We start from the raw sequence: 23,347 nt of genomic DNA on the forward strand, positions 1-23,347 counted from the left end.
TAGCATGGAATATTGTTTCAACATCTGGGACAATGCCTATAAAACCTCTCTCAGTCTTCTAGATTCCATTCAGAAGTGGGTAGTTAGGTAAATTAATGACTCATCTCTAACAGTCTGCTCTCTGTCTCATAGACATTCTGTTTCTGCTGCATGCCTGTTCCACAGATACTTCCATGGGCACTTTTCTTCTGAATTGGCTTTTATAATTCACAATCGCTCTTTCAAACAGTCCGAACACATGTTTGAAAGATCCGAACCACTTTTCTTTAATTATTATTATGTTTGGATGGATTATTAATTTTATTTATAACGTTGGAAATTGTGTGAGAGATGAGTTGGGGAGGTTAGTTTCTAGATATGAATTTCTCTGTGAGATATTGAAGTTCATTTTGTAAATCATAATAATAATAATAAATCATAAATAATAATAGTAAATAATAAATAATAATAATAAAAAAACACACGCATGCATAATTCTCCCCTATCATAACGAACTTGCAGGACAATTCCAACGCATATTTAAAGGTACAGACATTTCGCCCACCTTTTCCGCATACAATAAACTAGGATCCTTTTTTAATTCCTATAAAGACATACATAAATACCCCACTAGTGACCTTAACAATATTATATATCTTATTAAATGCCAGCCCAACTGTGACACCTGCTACATCAGCAGTGCCACCACAAAATTCGGTTCTTCTAAAACCGCCAATACCCATGCATACTACCACCAAAACTGTTTTAGAACAGGCCAATCCAGTACAGAATTTACAATACATGCTCATAACCACAACCACACCCCCCCTAGTTGATTCTGCTATTACCATTATTAAACTCAAATCCAGCCACAAAATTCTTCACTATGAAGCACTTATTATCGAATGGTTTCGGCACCAATCTAACCTCAACATCATAAACACGAAACTTCCCTTCAACCTTTCCCCGGCTTGGAACCTCTCGCGGTTGACATTCCCACATGTCCAAAAGAGCATCATGGGAAGTACAGACAACCTTTAAAATACAGCACGTGTTTACTTCCCGCCCAATTTGCCAACTGAAGACGATATAACCAATGAAAGTCCTTCATAACGACTATTGGCTCAGTCATACTATATTATCCATTTTTAATTCACTTTTAATGATTTCTTCTTTCCTTAATGACAACCTAGGACTGGACACGTGCACTTCTACTTCCTTGGGCCCATTTTAAAATTCCGTTAAATTAACCTTAACAACCTCCTTAATCCCTTTACTTTACCTCCCCACCTAAATGATTTAATTACCATCCTTTGTAAAAAACTATTGCAGATTTATTCAAAGGTGAGTACCATTTTTTAAGCACTTGCTGTCCTTCCTTCATAAGTATTTCCTGAAAATTACAGTCCACAGAAGTTCAAGTCTAATGTCAACAAATATTTCCTTTCGTCTTCTCAACCTCCGACCCAAGCACAGTACTGAGTACTAGAGGTTCTAACACCTCTCGTGTTTGGGGTTTTCATTAAAAAAAAAAAAAAAAAAAGTACATAGGCTTGCTGTATGTGTGCAATTCAGTGAAACAATGGGCAAGATGAGAGATTTAAGTGAATGAACATGGCACTGGTAGTTAGTGCCAAAGACACCATTATAAGTATCTCAGAAATTCCAACTCTGCTTAGGTTTTCACACATGACTGTCTCAGGTGTATTGAGATTGGTTCAATAGAGGCAAAGGTAACAGAAAGGCTACAGTTAGTCAAATAATTGTAGCCTTCTCTGGTTAACACTGAACAAGAGAATCATTTCAGAGGGCTCAACCTGCTGTACCTGCTCATGGATGGGGTACTGCAACTGATGACTGAACTTGGTTCTACTACTATAAGAAAAAGAAAAGAAAAAAAAAAAAAACAAGCAGATCGATTTTGGTGAGCTCAGAAAGACCAACACTGGAGAGTGGAGGAGCAGAAAAATGTTGCCTGGATTGACAAATAACAGCTAACGGTGTTTCACAATGATGGGAGAACCAGATTATGGTAAAAACAGCACAAGTCCACAGACCATCCTGCCAGGTATCAGTAATGTAGGTCGATGGTGGCAGAGAGCTTGGAATAGTGTGCATTAAAGAGATGAACCTGGTTTCTGACCTAATGGAACTCATCATGGCTGGAGCATAGCTTTTGTAAATGGGTTCTTCCTGCAGGAAAATGCACTCACAAGGCCAGTGCTGTACAGAAGTGGTTTCAGGAACATGAGAGCCAACCCAGTCTATTGCAGTGGCATCCCCAGTCTACAGATTTAAATCAAATCAAACACTTGTGGAAGAAGATTGTCAGAGTATCAATCTGTGAACACCCAATTTTCAATAACTGTGGGAAGCAACTGAGTAAACATGGACTGGCATGCATCCCTGCAGCACACTTTTGACACCTTGTTGAGTTCAGGCCATGATGAATCCAAACTGTTCTGAGGGCTAAAGGGAGGGTGATGCAACTTGTAGGCATATAATAAATTAGCCACAGTGTTGCGTGCATGTGTGTGTTTTAAATAATAACATCATTATGAATAATGGTAATTTAGTGCTGTAAATTATGTCTTTACTGATTGGTGGGAGGAGAATTAATAGGAAATTTTCACAAATGCCGGTGCAACAGGGGTTTTAAAACTGTAGTCTCTTCAATCTTGTGCAACCAGATGAGTAACAAGAATAGGAGTTCCTGTTGATGGGTTAAGGAAATAAATATGGGAAAGGCATTATATTAGCAGTTCCCAATGTGATCACTATCAAGCTGCACAAGTTAATGTGACAGTGCACAGGAAGAATGACACATTGAGATATGGAAAATAAGTTTACAATATGTAATGCAAAGAATTTTAAAATTCTATGTTTCTGGAACTCTTTCTCTGCTTGGCTGCACCAGGACAATCTTTGCTAGTGACTTAAAGCCCATTTGAGAAAATCTGGGTGTTGTTGAAGATTAACAGAAATGAAACAGATCAGATTTTTTCATTAAAAGTGACAAGACTGAATTCCATATTAAAAGGCTGAACACTATGACGGAATTGCAGTTGGATAATCAAGTGATTGTAGCTACATAATTTTTCATTGTTTTTAATAAACTATAACTTTATGTTTTGCACACAATACCTTTTGTTATCTAATGCTACATTTGCTAAAATAAAATATAATTAAAAACCAAGAATTATAATGACTACCTTGGTCTCAAAACTGCAAAACATGCTCACAACGAAGGGATTATCTGTAAAGCTCATTATATCCCTCTCGGCATAGACTTGTTCCACTTGGTTTCGAAGTACAAGATTTTGTTTATTTATCTTCTTCATAGCAAACCGCTGTCTTGTTTCAATATGGCGTACAAGATAGACTGCCCTGAAAATATGAAACAATACTTTCAAAACAATATTAATGTTCATGTAGAAATAATAGTAGAAATGACTAGCATGAAATTTATGCATATATTGCTTCATGTTCATAATTAATTCTAATAAAGGATACACCAATTCGATATAGGGAATAACTTACATTTGTTATTCCCAATAACAAATGTAAGTTGAGATGGAAAGATATTTGTTTGTTTAAAAAAAATTAAAAACAAGAAATACAGATAACACTTCTAGGGATATAAAAATTATTTAGAGATGATTTAATCCTTTCATGAACATACACAAAAATTTATATTTTGAAGGTTCTGTTAATGCAGTATCTACAGAGAAATGCTGTAATCTATCAACTGAGTTTACAATTAATAGAACCAATTTTTATATTTACAGCAATTTCAAAAATCAGCTTAGGAAGGTGTGGGCTTATACAATCTGAAATTTAAGAAATTATCTGGAATCCAGATCTTTTGCCCAAAACTAAATCAAATAATACAGTTAATGTAGAGGGTGTGTGTGTGTGCGTGTGTGTGTGTGTATTTGTGTGGTATGGGTGTTTAATGGTGCTAAAGCTGCTGTGGCTATAGTGCACCTATTCATAGGAATGTTATAAATAATAATTAATATGAAGCCAGCTCAATTTCATTTCAGCTCAGAAAATATTTATATTCGATCATAAATTCCAATTTCTTTCAAAAAACAGTAAAGTTCACCAATATTTGCTTTCTCTCCAATGATATGATTTAATGTCATCAATTCACGGAGATTAGCCAGAGAAAGAAATACTGAAGTTCGATGTTGTTGATAATGTGCACAGTCAATCAAAATATGTTTGACTGTTAGATGTTCCAAGCAGCGTGACCACCGAGCAGGATCATTGCCTGTGAGTAGATGGAGGTGAGTCAGATGAGTATGTCCTATTATAATCCGTGTGAGTACCACTTCTCACCGAACTGTCTGAATGCTTGAGTGCCAAAATTTTGGATCTTGTTTCAATTGAAAGAGTTTATTATTTGTTTGTTTATGCCATAGCTCTCTATGGCTGAATGTGCTGGAATCCAGCAAAACTTCACCAGTTGTTGGCGGTGAAGTTGTTCAATTTTCAACAGCAAATTCCTGACCTTATTTATAACAGGGTGATTCTTATGAAAGGGATTCTGCATTGCTCTAATTGAGCTGAGAGTTGGTGTACACTAAATATTTTGCAGATGGGTGAAGAGTCAAATTTTCTAGAGCTAATTGTATTGCATATAATTCCGCTGAAAAGCTGCTGTACTCAGGGGGAAGAGAAGCTGATATGATAGCAGAGGAAAACACTGCAGTTGCTCCAACAGTTGAATGAGATTTGGAACCATCCGCATATATCAGTAGGAAGTCAGCATAGTTTTGAATATGGTTAGAATGGAGTTTTTGCACATTTAGAGTCGGTAGACAGCTATTTCCCCATTTAAGAAAATATGTATCACATGTCAGTTGAGGAAAGGTGGTCCATGGTGGAGGAGAGTAATTTTTTACTTATTGCCTATTGTGGAGAGCAACATTCCAATTCTGTGTTATTTCAAGGAACCGTTAATGTAGAGGATATTAATGCAAATAAAAAAAAATTAAGTAATTGTGAATTCTACTTTTTTTTACATTTTAGTACAAAAGTTTGATTTTAATTTTATTTTTAACAATAATCCTTCACTAAAGTAAAAACACTAAAAAATTAATATTTAGAAATATTAATGTATGCAGTTTAAATTTTATAAAGTTCCAAACGCCCCTTTTTTTCTTCTTCCCACATAGGTACAGTGTGTACAGAAAGGTAAAGTGGTATGTAATGTGAATGCAATGCAATGAAAAATTTGTGATGTTATGAAATCATGTGTTCATGGATTTTATTGCAGTGTTTACAAAATGTGTTGTTAAACTATGATTGTACCATGCAAACTCGCTTTGGCCCTGAACAAAGTTTTCATTTGGTTTTCAATGTGTACTGCTAACTTACGCAATGATGTGCCAAGTCAAAAATTAAACATTCAGAATTAAAGTAGATTACCTTCTTAATGTACATAAAACAAAAAAACAGGAAATAATAAGATTGTATATCATAAGTATTAAAATACATCTATACAGCCGGGCCTCGCATAAAGCGAGTTCGATTAACGCGATTTTCAGTTAACGCTATTTGAAAAATTATACCACTTTTCACTTTACACGATGCAAATTTCCAGTTAACGCGATTTTTTTTTTTTTTTTTTTATGCGATAGTTGAAAAAGATTTGAATCACGCGTCAAGCTTACAGCGTGTCGTACGGTCAATAAACAAACGTTTGCCTGCTTTCCCCCCTCGGTGTGTTCCATGAACCATCGGAAGAAGATGTGTTACTTGTTTGTCTCCTGCTAATAAAGTCAATGCACACTTGCATAAAAATTCAAATTTTTAAATGAGCCAGATGAAAATGTTACCGCGAAGGAGATAACGATAAAAGAATTAGATGAAATCTTTTGTATCGCAGAGAACCTCAAACAAAAGGTTTGAGGTTTTCTGCGATATTTATTTCGCCAGGGCCCAGAGAAGATTGTTGTCGGCTATAGGAAATTGATTGATGAAAAGAGAAGGTCAACACTGTTCAAATATTTCCGCAACAGTCAATTTCTTCATTGTGTATTTTATGTCAGAGGTTCCCAAACTTTCTCGGTTCACGGTGCCCTTAGTGTCTCAATAGTTTTTTCAAGGGGCACACAGACCAAAAGAAATACCTAACAGTTCTGTTTAGCAGTTAGGTCCAAACAACTTAATAAGAAATGTTGAAACTGTGAACTACCTCGAGCTAGTAGTTCTCGCGGTGTCTGACAGATGTCGAGTATCGCTGTTTTTCCCTTGAAAATTTAAAATATTCCGTGGCACACAGTTTGGGAACCGCAGTTTTATGCAATAAACATTTAATTCCATAATTATTTTCATTATCTTTTACATTGTATACAGTTAAAAAGTTATTTAAAAGGTATTTTTAAAATTTTTTATGGACATTCGAGAAGGTCAAGGACCAATTATAAATTTTCCTATTGATTATTATATTCGATTAACGCGTTTATGTTTTGTGCTCGTGGGAAGAATTAATCGCGTTAATCGAGACCAGCCTGTATATATTTATATAGGCAAAAAAAGCAGTTTTTTTTCCATATTACTTGCCAGTAGTCTGTATAGGTATCTAGTTGGTGAGGATGCTTCAGTTCACTTCTGGTTTGGCTTAAAAATTGGCCAAATCATTTCTATTGATCTTAAATGTGGCTGAGTATTTAGCGAAAGAAATATCAAATTCAGATTTCTAAAGACAGTGTAGCCTATCTACTTTACCTGCCACAAGATCAGATGACGATTATAATTCCTATTGATAAGGCTTGCAATGGACTTAAGAAATCTGTATACAGAATATAATTCTGATGGTGGTGGGTTTCTCTGTGATCCAGCCTAACTACAGTGTGCAACTACACAATGAATATGTTCCACTGAAGGGGAATTTACACAGATATCAATGTCTGGAAAGACAGCAAATCCCACAGATTCTCTGAGTTCGAGCCATCTGTATAAGCTAGCAAGAAGCCAGAATATTCAGCTAAGTGTGTGGAGTAGAGCTGCAGGTAAGCAGAGATAGACAGGGATATCAGATTTACCTAATTCTCCAGCATGCAACTTTTTCTTTAAGAAAAAGTTGCATGCTGGAGCATGAGCATGCCAGGGTGGAAGGCTTTTCACCAGTGATTGGGAAACCTTGTCTACCAAGATATGCAAATCTTAGAGCAACTGCTGGACACGAATCCCAAAAGGCTGCTGACTGGCAGTCTGATGGAGCATTATACAAGATTTCTCGTCATGGCTCGCTAATGGACATCCATGTAAAATGGTCCAGCAGGGATTTTAGTTTTAAACATACTATAGAGAATTTTTTCCAACAAAGTGATAACGACAGTTCATTTACTTCCACATATAGGCTCCGTTCAGATGTCACACCTACAGGGATCACAGAAGACTAGTTTATGATGGTGAAAAGGTAGTCTAGCCAGCTCACAGCTCAGACCTCAGTTCAGCAGAGGCTGACAGAAAGTATACCCAAGAGAGATAAGTTTGTCATACAGGTCAGAGGCATTACTGCTATGAATTAAGCTTTTGATTTGAAAGCAATTTATCACATACTGTGTATATTATGTTAATCAACATATATGTATACAGGAAGGAATGGGAAAATTCTATTGGGATGGCAGCAAGTTTCACTGACTTGGGTGGAGATCAGCAAAACACAGTGATCACCACTTAACATTCTCACACAACATGCAGTCTCTGTGGAGAGTATCTCTTTATGGAATTTAAGTATTAAAAATGAAAAATTTGTACATAAATGCTTTTAAATATTAATTTATCCTTATTTTGAGTTGATTGCCCAAAATTAGAGTGAAATCACTGTCAAAAATAAAATCAGAATTAAAAAAAAAAAAAAAAAAAAAATAGTAAAATGAGAAAATAATATTGATAAAGCATGTGGTTACTTTTTATCTTTTCCCATGTAGTAACATCTTCTACATCTATTTATGTATTCCATGATTCAATTTCATAAACATCTAGAACAGAATTCTAGATTATTTACCCAATTTGGCTTTTATCAGCCAAAACTGGACAACTGATGCTTCTCTTTTGATTTTCAAGGCAATTTTGTCTTATCTGTGTTTATAAGTAATTCCCATAATTATTTAGAAAAAAGTTAAGATACTGCAGTACCTACATGAAGATTTTTGGATAACTTGTCACTTAAAATGAACTTCAAGGTGTAGGTGTGCGTGTGTGTTATTTATGGACTCAATGGGCTTCTGTATATCTGTTTTCTGTAATTGTTTATAGCAATTCGCCTATCTTGTGACTGGCTACAAAGATATAGATTGTTAGTAAACCTAATATACAGTAAGTCCCTGACTTATGTAAGCCTGAGTAATATACATTAAGTCCCCAACTTATGTAAGCCTGAGTTACATAACTAACTTCGGAATTACGTAAATATTTTTTTTCACTCATTTTTTTTTTTTTTTTTTTTTAGGATTGCAAAATTTAAAACAGTAAAAAAAAAAAAAAAAAAAAAACAATAACGACAAACACGGCATGCACAAATTGCTCAAGTGAGATATGGAGTAAAAAGTTTATGAAGTTTAAAAAATAAGAATGAAAAGAAAATTCTGAAAATTTATTTTTTTTTTTATATACTGGAGATTTCAGTGAACAGAATACACCTTTCAACATAATAATGCAAAACACCACAGAATTTCAGCTATCAGTATCATTGCAAATGCAATAAGATCGAGTTTATAATAGATTGCACTAACAGAAAAGTTCAATAAACTAGAAACTGCAAATTGCTTTTATTGTTTTATGGTAGTGACCTCCAGAAATGTGCTTTAGTAAAATGTGAGCTCGCTTGATAATAGTGTGTTTCTGCCTTAACCATGTGAAGTTCTTCACAGAAACTTTTATCATTTTGACTGTATTCATGGTGCCAACTAAGAGAATAAGTGACAGTGGTACTAGTAAATCTACCAAGAAAAGTAAAGCAAATAATTTGGATCAGAAAATTAAAATAATAAGGATGTATGAAAATGGTCAAACGTTAAGAAGAATCGCACAGAATTTAGATTTGTCAGTGTCAACACAATAATAAAGGACAAAGAATATGAGAAGCAGTGAAGGGATCGGCAAAATGAAGTAAACTATAATAACCAAGGCTAAGAAATACATATCAGCTTTTACAATATGACAACGTGCTTTTTTCCCCTTCCTTTTATGTTTTCTTTTCTAATGTGCCACTGTGGCTACTTCAACTGCTGTTCCCAGACAAAGTTTTTAATTGAACTAATTAAAAATATATAACTATTTTTCTATACACAGAACTAATATAAAAAAAAAATTTACAACTAATTAACTGAAAAATACGAAGGTTGTTCCGAAAATAAGTGGACTGGCAACTCTGCTTCATTGCTATGGAAACAAGCGATGAGTTTGCAGTCCAGGAATATTTTCCTTCAACTTTTCTTAGTTAGCTTGTGCAAGCATATCACGCAGTATTCATTTTTGTGTTCGTTATAAGTTTATGTGAAGTGTGTTTTTTATGGAGGATTAGAAAGATATTTCGTTAATTATTAGACAAAGAATCGTGATTGAATTTTGTGTAAAGTTAGGCAAAAGTGGTGAGAATATGTTCGAGGTGAAAAAGCCTTGGGTAGACAAGCCATATTTAAATGGTGGAAGCATTTTAAGGACAGAAAAAAAAAGCATACAAGATGAACAAAGAAGTAAAAACGTTATTGAAAGAAAATAGACGTTTATTGATTTGTGATTTGGCAGTTCAGATGAATGTTGGTGTAGCAAGATGTCACAAAATTGTATAGATGCATCTTAACATGTAAGTAATTGCACAAGATGGGTACTGCACGATCTTCAGGTGGCCTAGGTGTTAGACGTGTGTGAATCAGCTCCTGCTTTATAGTGATTTTAAGTAGTTTTTAAAGGGCATCTTTATAAAATCTGTGTACGTACTAACATGTTCCTTAGATGACTATCAAGCAACTTAGATGGTTTTTATGAAGTATTCATCAAGATAAGTACTATTTATTTAAGCTTAAATTTTTAGTGTGCAACGTTACTCTCTGAGCCTTTGTTTAGCATAACTACAAACAGCAACATTATTGATTTTTGACCTGATGTGCTTATCTTGACACAAATCTGTTCGTGACCTTGGCAGTGTTCCTGCTTTGGTAAAGTCCTGCAGCCCTCTAGCAATTTTGCAGTTAGCCACTCCCACGTCCGAACTGTCGTCTCATTTCTTTGACTTAATACTCTTCTCTTTGATTCCCTGCTGTGTCAGTAAGGCTCACCTGCTTATTTGTTACATTCTGTTTGCTGATATTTAAAGCCATTCTCAACTCTTCAACATGCCACCTAAGTAGCGGTTTCATGCAATGTATGTCAAAAAACAGTACGGAATTGGGTAATCTGCAAGGGAATTTGCAGTATGGTTTTTTGTGATGCGTGTTCACTAATAAAGAATTTTTCTAAGTCCATAATTTAAAAAACAATTTCAGATGCCCTTCATGCAAAAGTGCTAACAAGGGAAGTGCAAATTTACAGTCTCCTAGTCAGTATCAGCTTTGCCAGGATACCCCAAAAGATGCTGATCTCCTTCGCAACGCTGACCATCCTTCATCTCCCCCATCAATATACTAAAATCTCCTAAGCCCTCAGACCATACAAGAAAGTCAACTAAAGATGCCTCTGCCCAAACGGATGACTCTTCTAATCCGTCCCCCCTGCCATCAACAGTACCAAACAATGATTGCTCATTTGCTTCCCTGGAAGCAAATGAGCAATTTCTCTAAACTGCTGAGGAAGCAATTTAGAGAAAATGAAGATATTAAACAGCATCTTTTTCGAATAGAAGATCAGCAATGTAAATTCTACCACTTGCTTCTCGAACTAAAGGCTATGGTCGAAAGCCCTCCGGTGCCTCATCCTTCTGTTCATCAGGCTTCTGTAGTTTCAGTCCAGATGCTGAAGAATTTGTTCCGGAAAAAACAGCTGCGCGATCCCAAAAATCGAGCTCTAGCTCTCTTTATCTCCGAGAACATAATCGTGCTTCCTCGCAACGTGTTGACACGGGCAGACAACCGATATCCACCACTATTAGTAATCAACAGAAACCGAGCAATTTGTATGCGCACTGTCAAAATGATCGCTCTGAGCATTATCCTGAAGTGCCTTCCCATAATAGCTTGCCTACAAACCCCCCAAAATTTTAAGTTTCCCCGCAGAAACAACAGATATGCAAGCATAATAGGAACAAGAAATATGCAGTCCTGCATTAAAATTAGAAACAGAAATAGTTCGACCCTTAGAAGTAGTAACATTTTTGTTAGCAGGCTAGACCCTAATACTACCTCCCAGCAGATGGACCACCTACTATTAGAGCTAGAAATTCCAGGTAGAGCTTTCAAATTAAAAACCAAACATCCCACATATTCATCATTTAGAACTGATCTAAAGAATTGTGACCTACAACAATATCTAAATCCTGATATCTGGACAAATGGTCTACTCGTCATGCCATTTTATGGAGCTATTGGAGGATCGATCAACGACTCTAGTGAAAAGGTAACAATAATTCTCAATCTGCTGAACTCTCTGCATAGCCAAAAAAGTACTCTTGATTCTCATCCTAATCCATCATTTAACCTGCCACCTAATATATCTGTTTGCAAACATCCTTCCAACACATCTCGTCCATCTCAGCATTTTTCTTCAAAATGTAAGAAGTATAAAAAATAAACTGTCTACGCTTATTTCATTAATGGTTGAAGAATCGCATGACATTATATGTTTAGTTGAAACGTGGATGCAGGAATCTTTACAAGATGTTTTTCTACTGCCGAAGAATCTAAGCTTCAGTGCCATTTGGGTAGTGCTATCAGCTGAGAATAAGTAATATGTAATACTATTTTAAGTAATGAGAAGTAGTCTTCTCCAATGGTGAAGTGTCACTTATTCGAGGTAGTACAAAATCTTGGCAACTCGTGAATGCATTCACGATATGCGATATACTTAAAATAATGCGAATTTAACTCCTTTGGTAGATGGCTACGAATTAAACTGATGCTATTGCACTAACCTATACATTAGATATAACCACTGTTTAACTAGTACAGGTATGCTTTTAGACAATAACTAAGTCAGTGGATTACTGCTTGGATTTTTTGTTAGATGCCACCAGTTGATAATGATCACTGATCACTTGCTGTTGCAAATTTACCCTCTTCAGAAATTCCAAACCAAGTTTTGCTTATAGCAGAACACTTCTGGATCTGTGGCTACCAGAATCAAACAACTAAATGCTTTAGTGAACTACTCCATTTTTCTTTTGTGATTACTTAAAAGGAATTATGTTCAGCACTGGTAATAAAAATATTAAAATATTTATAAAATAAATTTAATATACACTGTGTGGAAACTTTATTAGATACACCTACCTATTAGTGAGTAAATCTCCTTTTAGCCCTCAGAATGGCCTCTATTTGTTGTGTCATAAACTTAATGGGGTATCAAATTAAGCCACAGCAATGCTACAAACTAGAAAGTTGTGGATCACTAATCCAAAGAGCTTGTCCAACCCATCCCACGGTGCTCAATTGGATTAAGATCTGGTGAGGCCAATGATTAAGCTGAATTCACTGTAATGTTCCTGGAACCATTCTGTACAATTCTAGCCTTATAACATGGCCAATTATCCTGTTGATTAATGGTAAGAACCCATTCACAGATGGATACACTTGGAGCGATGAGGGAATGCACCTTGATGGAAACAGTTTCCAAATAACTTATGGTATCTGAATATTCCCCACTGCTATTGAGGCGCTCAACGTGCTCCAAGAAAACATGGCCTAAACCATTACACCGCAATGCCATCCTGAGAGGTATTAGCAATGCACACTGCAGAATCTATCTAGGTGCATTGCTATTGCTTAGAAATAAGAAAATAAAAATAATTCCAATGTATACAATTTCCATATATGTTTTTACATTCTATAGATGTTTTCAGTATATATCAAAATTTTATTTCATTTAATTTTATCATAATTTTATTTATTTTTGCTAAAATTTTAACTAAATCTGTGAGTTTTATCTTTAAAAAATAATTTTTGAAAATTTCTAATTTAAATCTATATTTATATACATACCCATAAGCACCATTACTTATTAACTTCACTGTTTCGAAATCATTTTCTTGTGGTGATTTTGGCTTATCAATTATACTCTTGTTTGTCTACAATTTTAAAGAGAAACATCAATGTATTAGTTGTATATTACATAAAGGCTTGACACAATTTTAATAAAATTGTTTCATTTTATTAAATGTGAAGATGGCCCCTTTTCAAAATGATCTCCTATGTATCCAATATATTTATTCCAGATGTTTACAGCTGTTTATTAAATAAAATTACCACCACTAAGTGACTTTGGTTGTGAAGCACAATTTTATTCTAATTTTTAAGATAAATGAAATTCTCCTAATCAACTAATGAAGAAGATGAAGACAATTTCCATTTAGAAATACAGTTAGGTATGCTACAATGAATGAATGATACAACGAACAGTTTTTATCAATAAAATCAGGATGCTACAATGAATGCAGAGGAATACAATTGGCCAACATAGCAAGCATGTGCCGACCGGGCTAGCCAGGTGGGTAAAGTGTCTGCCTGGCAACCCAAAGGTTGCGGGTTCGAATCCCACCTCGGGCTTGGATCAAAGTACTGCAAAAAACCTTAGGAGGTGCATTATGGCCACAGAAGCCGATGCGCCAACAACTACCAAAAAAAAAGCATGCATGTGCACATGATGTGTCGGGGCCTTCCTGCTTTGATTAGAGTGTCAGTTATCATCTTTGTTATCGTTTGTAAGGTTATTAGTTTAGTTCAGTTACCTGCTTATTTAGGACAAGAGCCTCATGCTACATGGTAGAATAACTAACGTATAGGTTAGTGCAATAGCATCAGATTAGTAATTCGTAACCATCTACCAAAGTAGTTAAATTGGAATTGTTTTAATTATATCTCATACTGTGAATGCCTTCACAACGAGTTGCCATGGTATTGTACTAGTATAACAATTCACCAGTGGAAAAGACTACTGTTACTTGTTATTGGCGGATACCACCACCCAGACGGCACTGTTTCGAAGCTTACTGGCTTCTCATTGGTGGGTGAGCAGGTATCCTGGTTTTGCAATAGTGAAAACTCAGTTACGAAGTATAGACTATAGAGTATTTTAGGCAACACCCTCATGCTATGTTGTAGAATAAACTAAATTATTCTGCTATATAATTTTAGCCATGAGCTGGCAAAATAGAGTGAGAAAGCTAATTAACTTAGACATTTAGAAAGAAATAATTTCCAAGCGAGAAAGTGGAAAAAGTATACGAGATCTAATTGCAGAATATGATATGGTTAAATCAACAACCAGTACAATTTTAAAAAAACAAGGAAGAAATAAAAATTGCACAGGTCGCGAAGGGAATCTCTCGGTTAAGCAGTTCACGTACTATCACGGAAACTCTTCTATTAGTGTGGATTAATGAAAAACAAATGGCAGGTGATAGTGTCAGTGAGGCGATTATTTGTGAAAAGGCTAAACAATTGTTTGACGAACTTGGTGCTAAGGCTCCTAGTACAAGTACTGGTTCTGTGAAGGAGTTTTTTGGCATCAAGGGGTGGTTTACCGGATTTAGGAAAAGGACTGGATTACACAGTGTTGTGAGGCATGGTGAGGCTGCCAGTGCACACTTGAGGCACTGCTGAGCAACATCAGGAGAAATTTAAGAAAATAGAGGATGGAGGCTTTCTTTCACAGGTGTTTATCTGCAATGAAACTGGCTTTTTCTGGAAGAGAACGCCATGCAGAAAGAACATATCACGAAGGAGGAGACCACCTTGCCTGGCCATAAGCCAACGAAAGACCGGCTTACACAACATTTTTGTGCCAATGCTTCAGGTGATTGCAAGGTCAAGCCACTGCTCGTGTACCATTCAGAGAACCACAGAGCTTTTAAAAACATCAGGAAAAACCATCTTGGAGTTTTGTGGTGTTCCAACCACTTGGGTGACCAGGAGTGTTTTCTTCTAGTGGGTGACTGAGGTGTTTGGCCCCACTTTCCGTGACTAGCTTAGGGAGAAGGATCTTCCATTGAAGGTTCTTTTGGTCATAGACAATGCTCCAGCCCACTCTCCTAATTTGATGGAAGAATTATAAGATGAGTCACGACACCTCTCCTAAACCTATGGACCAGCAGGTGATCGCAAATTTAAAAAAAAACTCTACACTAAGACACTGTTCAGGAAATGTTTTGAGGCCACTTCTTCCAGTGATGACTCTGAAGGACTTTTGGAAGGGTCATTTCAATATAGCGGATGCTGTTTTCCTAATTGCGGTTGATTGGAAGGAGGTTTCTGTTAGGTGCTTGAATTTGGCTTGGAGGCCATTATGGCCTGATGCTGTGGCTCCAAGGGACTTCAAAGGCTTTCAACAGTTGGAGGAAGAGCCTGTTGTGCAGGAAATTGTGTGTCTGGGCAGTTCCATGGGCTTGGAGATCAATGAGGAGGATTGGAGGACCACAGGAAGGAGCTATCATTTGAGGAGCTAGCAGAGCTTCACAATGAAGAAGAGGAAAGCTTTCGGGGACAAGAAGAAGGAAAAAATTCAGCATTCCAGCTTAAACAGGTGTTCTCTTGCTGGGATAAACTGTTCAAACTTATAACAGATTATCACCCAGATATTGCCGCTGTGGAAATGGGCCTTAATCATTTTAATGACACCTTGATGGTCCACTTTTGGAGGGTCCAAAAATCCAGGATAGAGCAGTCAACTCTGGATTCATTCTTCAAAAAGGTGGACAAACGCCCTCCAACTGATGAACCTCCCACAGAACAGTCACCCAAGATGAGTAGGAACAACGACTCCTCTCCTTCCACCTCTATATGATTTTTATTAGGAAAAGTTTGTTTATATTTTCACAGGGGAATATTGTTTATGCTTTACATGTGCGAAAGATTTTTTTATGCTTTTATCATGGAAAGTTTGATTATAGTTTTCACTGGGGAAAGATTGTTTATCCTTTTCATGTGCTTTAGATTGTTTATGTTTTTTATTAAGGAAAGTTTGTTCATGCTTTTCAAATTTTATGTACAGTGTATAAAAGTTAAATAAATTAATTTTATATTATTTTTACACTTATATTTTTTATTTTGTATTATATTTTTCTTGTTTAAATCGTTGTATTGGATGGTAATTTTTCATCTGCCAAAATTAATTTTTTAGAAAAAAATTATAGAAAAAAAAAATGTTGCAACTTACTGGTTCAACAGCTTACATTTTTGAAATTTGTAGAATTAAAGAATAAAAGCTCTCTACAATCCATGAATATGATGATATACAACATATTTTTGGGTTATATAGGAAGCATTTTTAGCGCTTTTTATGCTGTGATCTGAAAATTGATATTTTTTGACATATGACAAATTTCACTATGAATAGCGATATGTTCAAATAAAACCAAATATTAAATAAATAACTTTAGAACCATGTGTATAAAAGGGTAAAGTGGCGGGGGGGGGGGTTGTTTCATCCTGAAAAACTAGTACGGTGGAGTACGATAAAACAGACAATTGGTTCTAGAACCTTGTTCGTTATAGCATCTGTTCTAGCATACATTGAAGTATATGTATTTATTTCACAGTCTAGAGCACAGGTTCCCAGCTTGTGTTCCATGGAACCCTAGGGTTCCAGCGATAATATTTGGGGTTCCGCAATAAAATTAGTGTTTGAGCTCCAATTAATAGTTTAAAATATGTATGAAAAATTAATTTAAATAAAGTTTCCAAAATTATTAATATTCCATAGGGAGAGGGGGAACCTTCATGGCTCGTATTTGTGGAAATTAAATTCGGTTAGTCTAATGGTGGATGAGTGAATCGATTACTTGCATTGGATTTTCCCACCACTAGTTGAGTCATATGCCCTGATGAAATCATCTGTAGTGAGGTGAGGTACAGCATACGACCATATAGAATATCAGTTGTAGATCGGTGGTGTTTTCCACTGCGATCATTTTGTGATCTCTTATACCCTTTTCATATAAAAAATAAAGTGGGCATCGTATTAATTTATAATATTACTATTGTACATACCACAAATTAAAATATCATGGATCGTTGTTTGAGAGAAGGAGTTTTAAATGAAAGTGTAGCAAGCAGTTCACATGTTTCTAGTGACAAAGAGACTGGTAAAACAGATACTGACGATAATACAGATCAAGGCACTAGTATTACTTGTGTAGCATGTGAATCGAGGAAAAGGGAAGTGTTGTTTGTCAATACTAAAACATCGCTGCCATAAAAAAATGTAAATATGACTCGAACTATTTATTACTCGGATTCACGACCACAGGAAATCCCGAGGCCCCTGATGCATTATGTATATTATGCAATAAGATCTTATCAAATAGTTCGTTAGCACCAGCTAAATTGCGCAGACATTTTGAACTGAGGCTGCATGTTAATTAACACGAAAATTCAGAGGAAACCATGTAGAACCTTGATAAGATGAGTCGCAATCACCACAAGAAATGTATACTGTGTCATTTTTTTTGTGTTGCAAACGAGGAAAGGACTGAGTGATTGTTCCGTATAGTGTGTAATTTCCATATTGGCCTGGCTACAATTTTAAATTCGGTATCTTTAAAGAATCTGTTAAGTTGTTTGTGCCACTATTCAACATACGGGACAGAAATAAAGTATTTTTTGATAATACTATTGTTGGTTGGTGTTTTTTTGTATTCTATCCTTAGCTTGTACCCTAATTCTGTCTATTGTAGCAAGTGGGTAACCCTTGTTTAAGAATCTGCTGGTTAATATTTGTATTTCTGAGCTCAAAGCAGATTCCGTCATTGAATATTTATAAGCATTGAGAAATTGATCTTTTGTAGGTGAACGTGTGATAGTTGTTATAATGCAGAAACATACCAGTGTTTGTAGGTTTATGATAGATGTTAAATTGGATTTTATTTGCATCCCGAGTAAGTGTGAAATTTAGAAAATTTAATGACTTTAGTATACATTTCTTGTGGTGATTGCGACTCGTCTTATCAGAGTTCTGTGTGGTTTCCTCTGAATTTTCATGCTAATCAGCACGCGTCCTCAGTTCGTGCTTCTCGTTCAGCAGCGTAAGAATTACCTTTTCATGCTGTTAATGAAAAACATACTTTTATTTAATGAGGCTGAAATACTTAGTGTCCAACATAATTTACGAGACTATTAATTGCGGAACCATCAAAATTAAATTACATAAGAATTCTGTTAATGTTCGCCGGCCATATCTAATCTCCGACTCGGGGTCTTTTACGCGGACGAGCGAAGACAAATAATCCCTATTTAAGTTCCATGCTCACCCCTATTCGGTAATTTTCATTTCCTGTGATCAGAACATACAGTCGAAAAGCATTGTCAGCTTCAGGAAGAAAAATCATTTTGCAATTTTTTTTGTTAAATTGAATTTTAATTATTGTTAATTATTTCTTACTATAATGTAATATTTTCGGTTTTTTAATTGTTTTTGTTTTAATTTCTGGAGAGATCATATGGAAGTGTTCTACATATCATATTGAGGTAAACTCTTATTCTTTTACAAATACTTGTTTTTAACATACATCTTTGCTGGTACATACTGAAATTATAGTGGCTGTCACGTGGCAGAGTTCTTGTCAGATTGTTTGAATTACGAGAAGAGCTCGCCATATTCTTATACAATGACAAATTTCTATTAGCAGATCACCTTAGAAATGTTTCATGGTTGAGTCAAATTGCTTTTCTGGTGGATATATTCACAAAACTGAATGATGTTTGTTCAAGGGAAAAAATGTAAATATTTTCATCACAAAAGATAAATTACGATCATTATTACGAAAGTTACAATACTGGACCATGGCTGTTGAAAAAAATAATATGGATCCATTTCCAACTTTAAATGACTTTACAGGAATCGAACTGTGGAATTGACAAGGAAATTCGGAAAGAAATTATTTCTCATCTAAAATCAATAAGTGTGGCATTAAATGGATACTTTCTTCCACTAAAAGATGACAATAACTGTTGGATTTTCAATCCTTTCAATATTAAAGAAAAACCAGAGGAACTATCTATTTCAGAATATGAAAATCTCATCGACCTTGGCATCGGAGTCAGATAAAAGTTAAATTTAATGGAGTTTCATTAAACAAGTTTTGGTGCGACTTAAAAGAAGAATATCCAAATTTATTCAAAAAGGCAATTTGTTTTGTTGCCGTTTAGTACCACATATTTGTGTGAAAGCTCATTTTCACTTTACACTGCGACAAAAACAAAATACAGAAGTAAATTGGATGCCACTCCTGTATTAGAATTCAGCTGTCCACAATTAAATCAAATTTTGAAAGAAAAGAAGACGTTTAATCTATCACATTAATTAGCAGTTTGAATTAATATTTGATTTTCCATTATTAATATGGCTTTTTTTTTTTTTTTTTTTTTTTTTTGTATTTTCAATAAATTATTTTTGATTTTTTGATTTGTTGTTTTATTTATAATCAGTAAAAATTGTCAGGGTTCCAAAATATTTTATCAAGGTGAAAAGGGTTCCACGATTAAAATAAGTTGAGAACCTCTAGTCTAGAGCAAAATTACATAAGCCATACTAATTATAAGTTTTTACAACACTTTAAATAAAAGGAGATAAGTAATGTGTTAATATAATATTGACAGTAGTATGCACTTTTAGAAAACTTCTTACTAAAGACCTTTACTCTTAAAAAAGTTCATCTTGTAATCGAAAGTTGACATCATATGTTTAGGAAATACATATATATTTTATCATATTTAGCAACATTTGTGATTATTGACATAAAAACTGATTGGCTTCATAAGTTATTAAAAGTAGTAAATATCGTATGACAAAGACCTTAGTCTAATCCTTTGAGCCACAATCAGTAACAAGTTCTTACAACTGAGTTTTCTCAACATCATTAAGAATATTACTGGAAAACAAGGAATCTGCCTAAACTATAACTAGATGCAAAGAAATTTGGAACGCTACTCCATGTTGGGCAATATTAATTCATTCACAAAAATTAAAGGTTAATCTGCCAAGTGTGCAGTATTTCCTTATCTGGTGAACCTATTCATTCCTGATTTGCATGCAATTTATGGATACTTGCTGAGGCACAAAAACTTAAAGAAATTACAAGTTTCTTAATCATATGACAACCCCGGGGGCTCACATCTGGTGAGTATGGGCTTGGCACACCCAGGGTCCTGAGTTGGATATCATCAATCATCATTCTTCTCTTTCTTGATGATTCCTTTCTACTTTTGACACTCTCTCTCTCTCTCTCTCTCTCTCTCTCTCTCTCAGGGTAACTCAGGAATTTTTTTTTTGCTGGTGCAGCATAAGCTTTAGGCTTCCTTGCACCATACGGCTAATAATAATAATAATGTGAGGATCACTAGGATTAAAGGACAAGTTCCTAGATTATGAATGAACAAGTATTATAGCCAGTTTATTTTGTGTCCTCTGCATGTCGTCAAGTTAAACTGCTTGTGTCTTATTCATCCGTTGCCAAGTTTCCAACTGCCTTGATGTCATTCTCAGAAATTTGATGTCCTAAATAAAATCACACATCCATTGTAAGGGACTTAAACCATTGGACCTTTCTTCAAAGCACATCAACAAAACTCAAGACACGTTTCTTTAGTAACCCATCCACACTAATTTCAGTTGTTCCAAGCACAAACATGACAGTAATATTTCTGCTAAACTCTTTTCAACTTATATCTAGGTCTTCCATCACTGGTACTAACCTATTAAAAAGCTGTTTTTCTGAATTGTCCTTACACTGGCCATTGCCAGTGTAAGGACAATTCAGAAAATGCAATGTCAATGTCAAGGAAAATGAAAATGCAATGTCAATTTTAACATAATTGGGAAAGGACAGTGCATAATGAATTTCATACGAAATTTTCTGGTGTGATAATGGGTTCCGGCAAGGTTCCAAATCATTACTTAATTGTATAGTATATTTAGTAAGTAGACTATAAAAAGCTAAAAACCCACATGATATAAGAGTAGTTATTTAGACAGAACATTTAATGTAAACTTTCTTTTAGCAGAAAATTTTGAAATAGAAGATTTAAGCAGTTGAATTTCTAGTGTCTCAAACTGAAAGATGAGGCCAAAAAATAATTTTTTCATACCTTGAAGTCTAGCACAAACAAGAGAAACTGTATACACATTAAATCTTGATGGGTGGCTATACTCTTTCTAAATCTTTTAGAAAAGTAGTTAAGACCTTAACTAGGATATTCTGAAAAACTTCCTAAAAAAGATCAAAGGATCACGCTGGCAAACTTAAAATTAAGCAAAGTGTTTGTTTACCTAAGGAAGAACTAGCAGTATTATTTGAATGCATCATGAAGAATTTTATTAAATTGTTCATGGTGAAGTTAAAGGAATAATTTTATATGACAAAATTCCTTGTTTTTTTTAAGATGAAGAATCCATCAATTTATCCTACAAAAAGTGCAAAAATTATATACGCATCCATAAATAAACATCCAAGTAAATAATTATACCTATTGTTCTAGCATATCCAGTAACAGTACACCATATACACACATATATATAAACAGAGTATTTCAATTAAAATGCACTGGGTCTACTTTGCTTATTTTTAGATTTAGGTTATTTGTAAGCTAGAACTTTTTTGTCATATCAGAGTTAAAATTTTTGAATTTGATGTTTAAATTAAACTTAAGTATTACCGTTTAGATTCTATGATTTCTAAATTTAAATTTTAATTTAAATCTAAATTGATATAAATTTAATTTAAATCTAAATTTAAAGGGTATAAATAAAATGGGAATGGATATTTCAGTGCTTAAATTTGTAATTTTGGCTGTTTGTTATCAAAGATAAGTTATCAGTAACTTCAACAACACTGTATGGCTGATGTTATATTTCCACAAATGAAAGGTAATTAATAACAACAGCAGGTTCAAGTAATTTTAATCTTTTTTTAAAACTGAGGATAAATACCACACAAATAATTTATAGCATTCTATACTATCTATTTAAGAAAATGTAAGGGCAGTGTAGTTTTAAAAGAGAGTCAATATGTGCTTGATGTAGTTTCTCTCAACCAAATAGAAGCTTGTAACCACATATTAAATTATAACGAACACTCTTTAGAATAATGCTCTCAATTTCAGCACATGCATTACATATTCTCCTTTTGCAATCATCTGAATTATCAGTGGGTGTTTTATACACTTTTGCTTTAACGAAACCCCAAAACAAAGTCTAAAGAGGTGAGATTGGGAGAACTTGGTGGCCAAGACACATCATCTCCGCATTCTATATGTGGGCTTTAAATATATGTCATACTTACTGTTGTACTACTACAATTTTGTGCGGTGGGGCAATTGTGCTGGAAAGAAAAATGACATTAGCTTTTGACATTTATGGAACTTTTTCATCTGTCAATTCCATAATATGTCACCTCAGTCAGTGCTGGCAATTTTATTTGCCACACAACACATTAACATCATCTCATCTAATGGCAATTATTTCTGTAACAGTATGGAGTTTGACAGATTGGATCACAGCAGGTGGAATTGTGCCTACTGGTGAAGTCATGTAGAGTGAATGGGCCTCGTCACGAAATAGAATATTGCTAAGGAAACTTGTCTTTTCTTTTACCTTCGTTAACAGAAAATTACAAAACGCCAAGTGTTTTGTGTCATCACCTTTAGGAAAATTGTAAAAATAAATGACAGGAATGCAGTTTGTTCATTTGAAGAATGCTCCAAATGTGTATGTGCTTGATTCCATGCAGAAAAATCAACCTGGACACTGCTAGTCGGATGTGACAGGAAGAAAACTGCAACATCTTCTATGTGAAGATGTTCCAAATTCTGCACACATTTGTATCATATTTTATACATCATGCTTCCAGTTGGCATAAAGCAATATTTACAACCTCTGAGGATGTCATGTCTTTTGGAAAAAATCTTGCTGTTGCTCTAGCATTTTAGCTGCACTTTACACACAGTAGTACCACGTTCCATAAATCAGTTTTGGAAAATATGCTTTCACATGATTTTACAGATGTGCATGGGAATAAACACTAAGAAGTTGTACTTCTAAGGAAATTCATTGCACTCTTCAGTCAGATTATGTGGCTGGCTAAGGGTCAATTCATGTCCATATTTGCATTAAATTCTGTACTTGAAGGTATTTTCATTCTCAGTAGGCTGCTGAGAATGTGGCAATTTGTGGAAAATTGAAACTGAAAACCTCCACATTTATATCACAG

At 34.8% G+C, this 23,347-nt stretch overlaps 1 protein-coding gene across 5 annotated transcripts in view; it reads right to left on the reverse strand.

The window, feature by feature from the left end:
* The window catches only part of LOC150087015 (microtubule-associated serine/threonine-protein kinase 3-like), a 912,052-nt gene that overhangs the window by 332,548 nt on the left and 556,157 nt on the right, over positions 1-23,347 (reverse strand). For all 5 annotated transcript variants that reach the window (XM_090372902.1, XM_090372903.1, XM_090372904.1 and 2 more), the window contains 2 exons: positions 13,128-13,213; positions 3,192-3,366 (listed from right to left, as the gene is read on the reverse strand). In XM_090372902.1, coding sequence (XP_090229028.1) covers positions 3,192-3,366; positions 13,128-13,213 — 261 coding nt within the window. The remainder of the gene's footprint in view (positions 1-3,191; positions 3,367-13,127; positions 13,214-23,347) is intronic.

The sequence above is a fragment of the Mastigoproctus giganteus genome, chromosome 4, assembly GCF_048544385.1.
Source record: "Mastigoproctus giganteus isolate SK-2022 chromosome 4, ASM4854438v1, whole genome shotgun sequence".
In the NCBI taxonomy this organism is placed as follows: Eukaryota; Metazoa; Arthropoda; class Arachnida; order Uropygi; family Thelyphonidae; genus Mastigoproctus; species Mastigoproctus giganteus.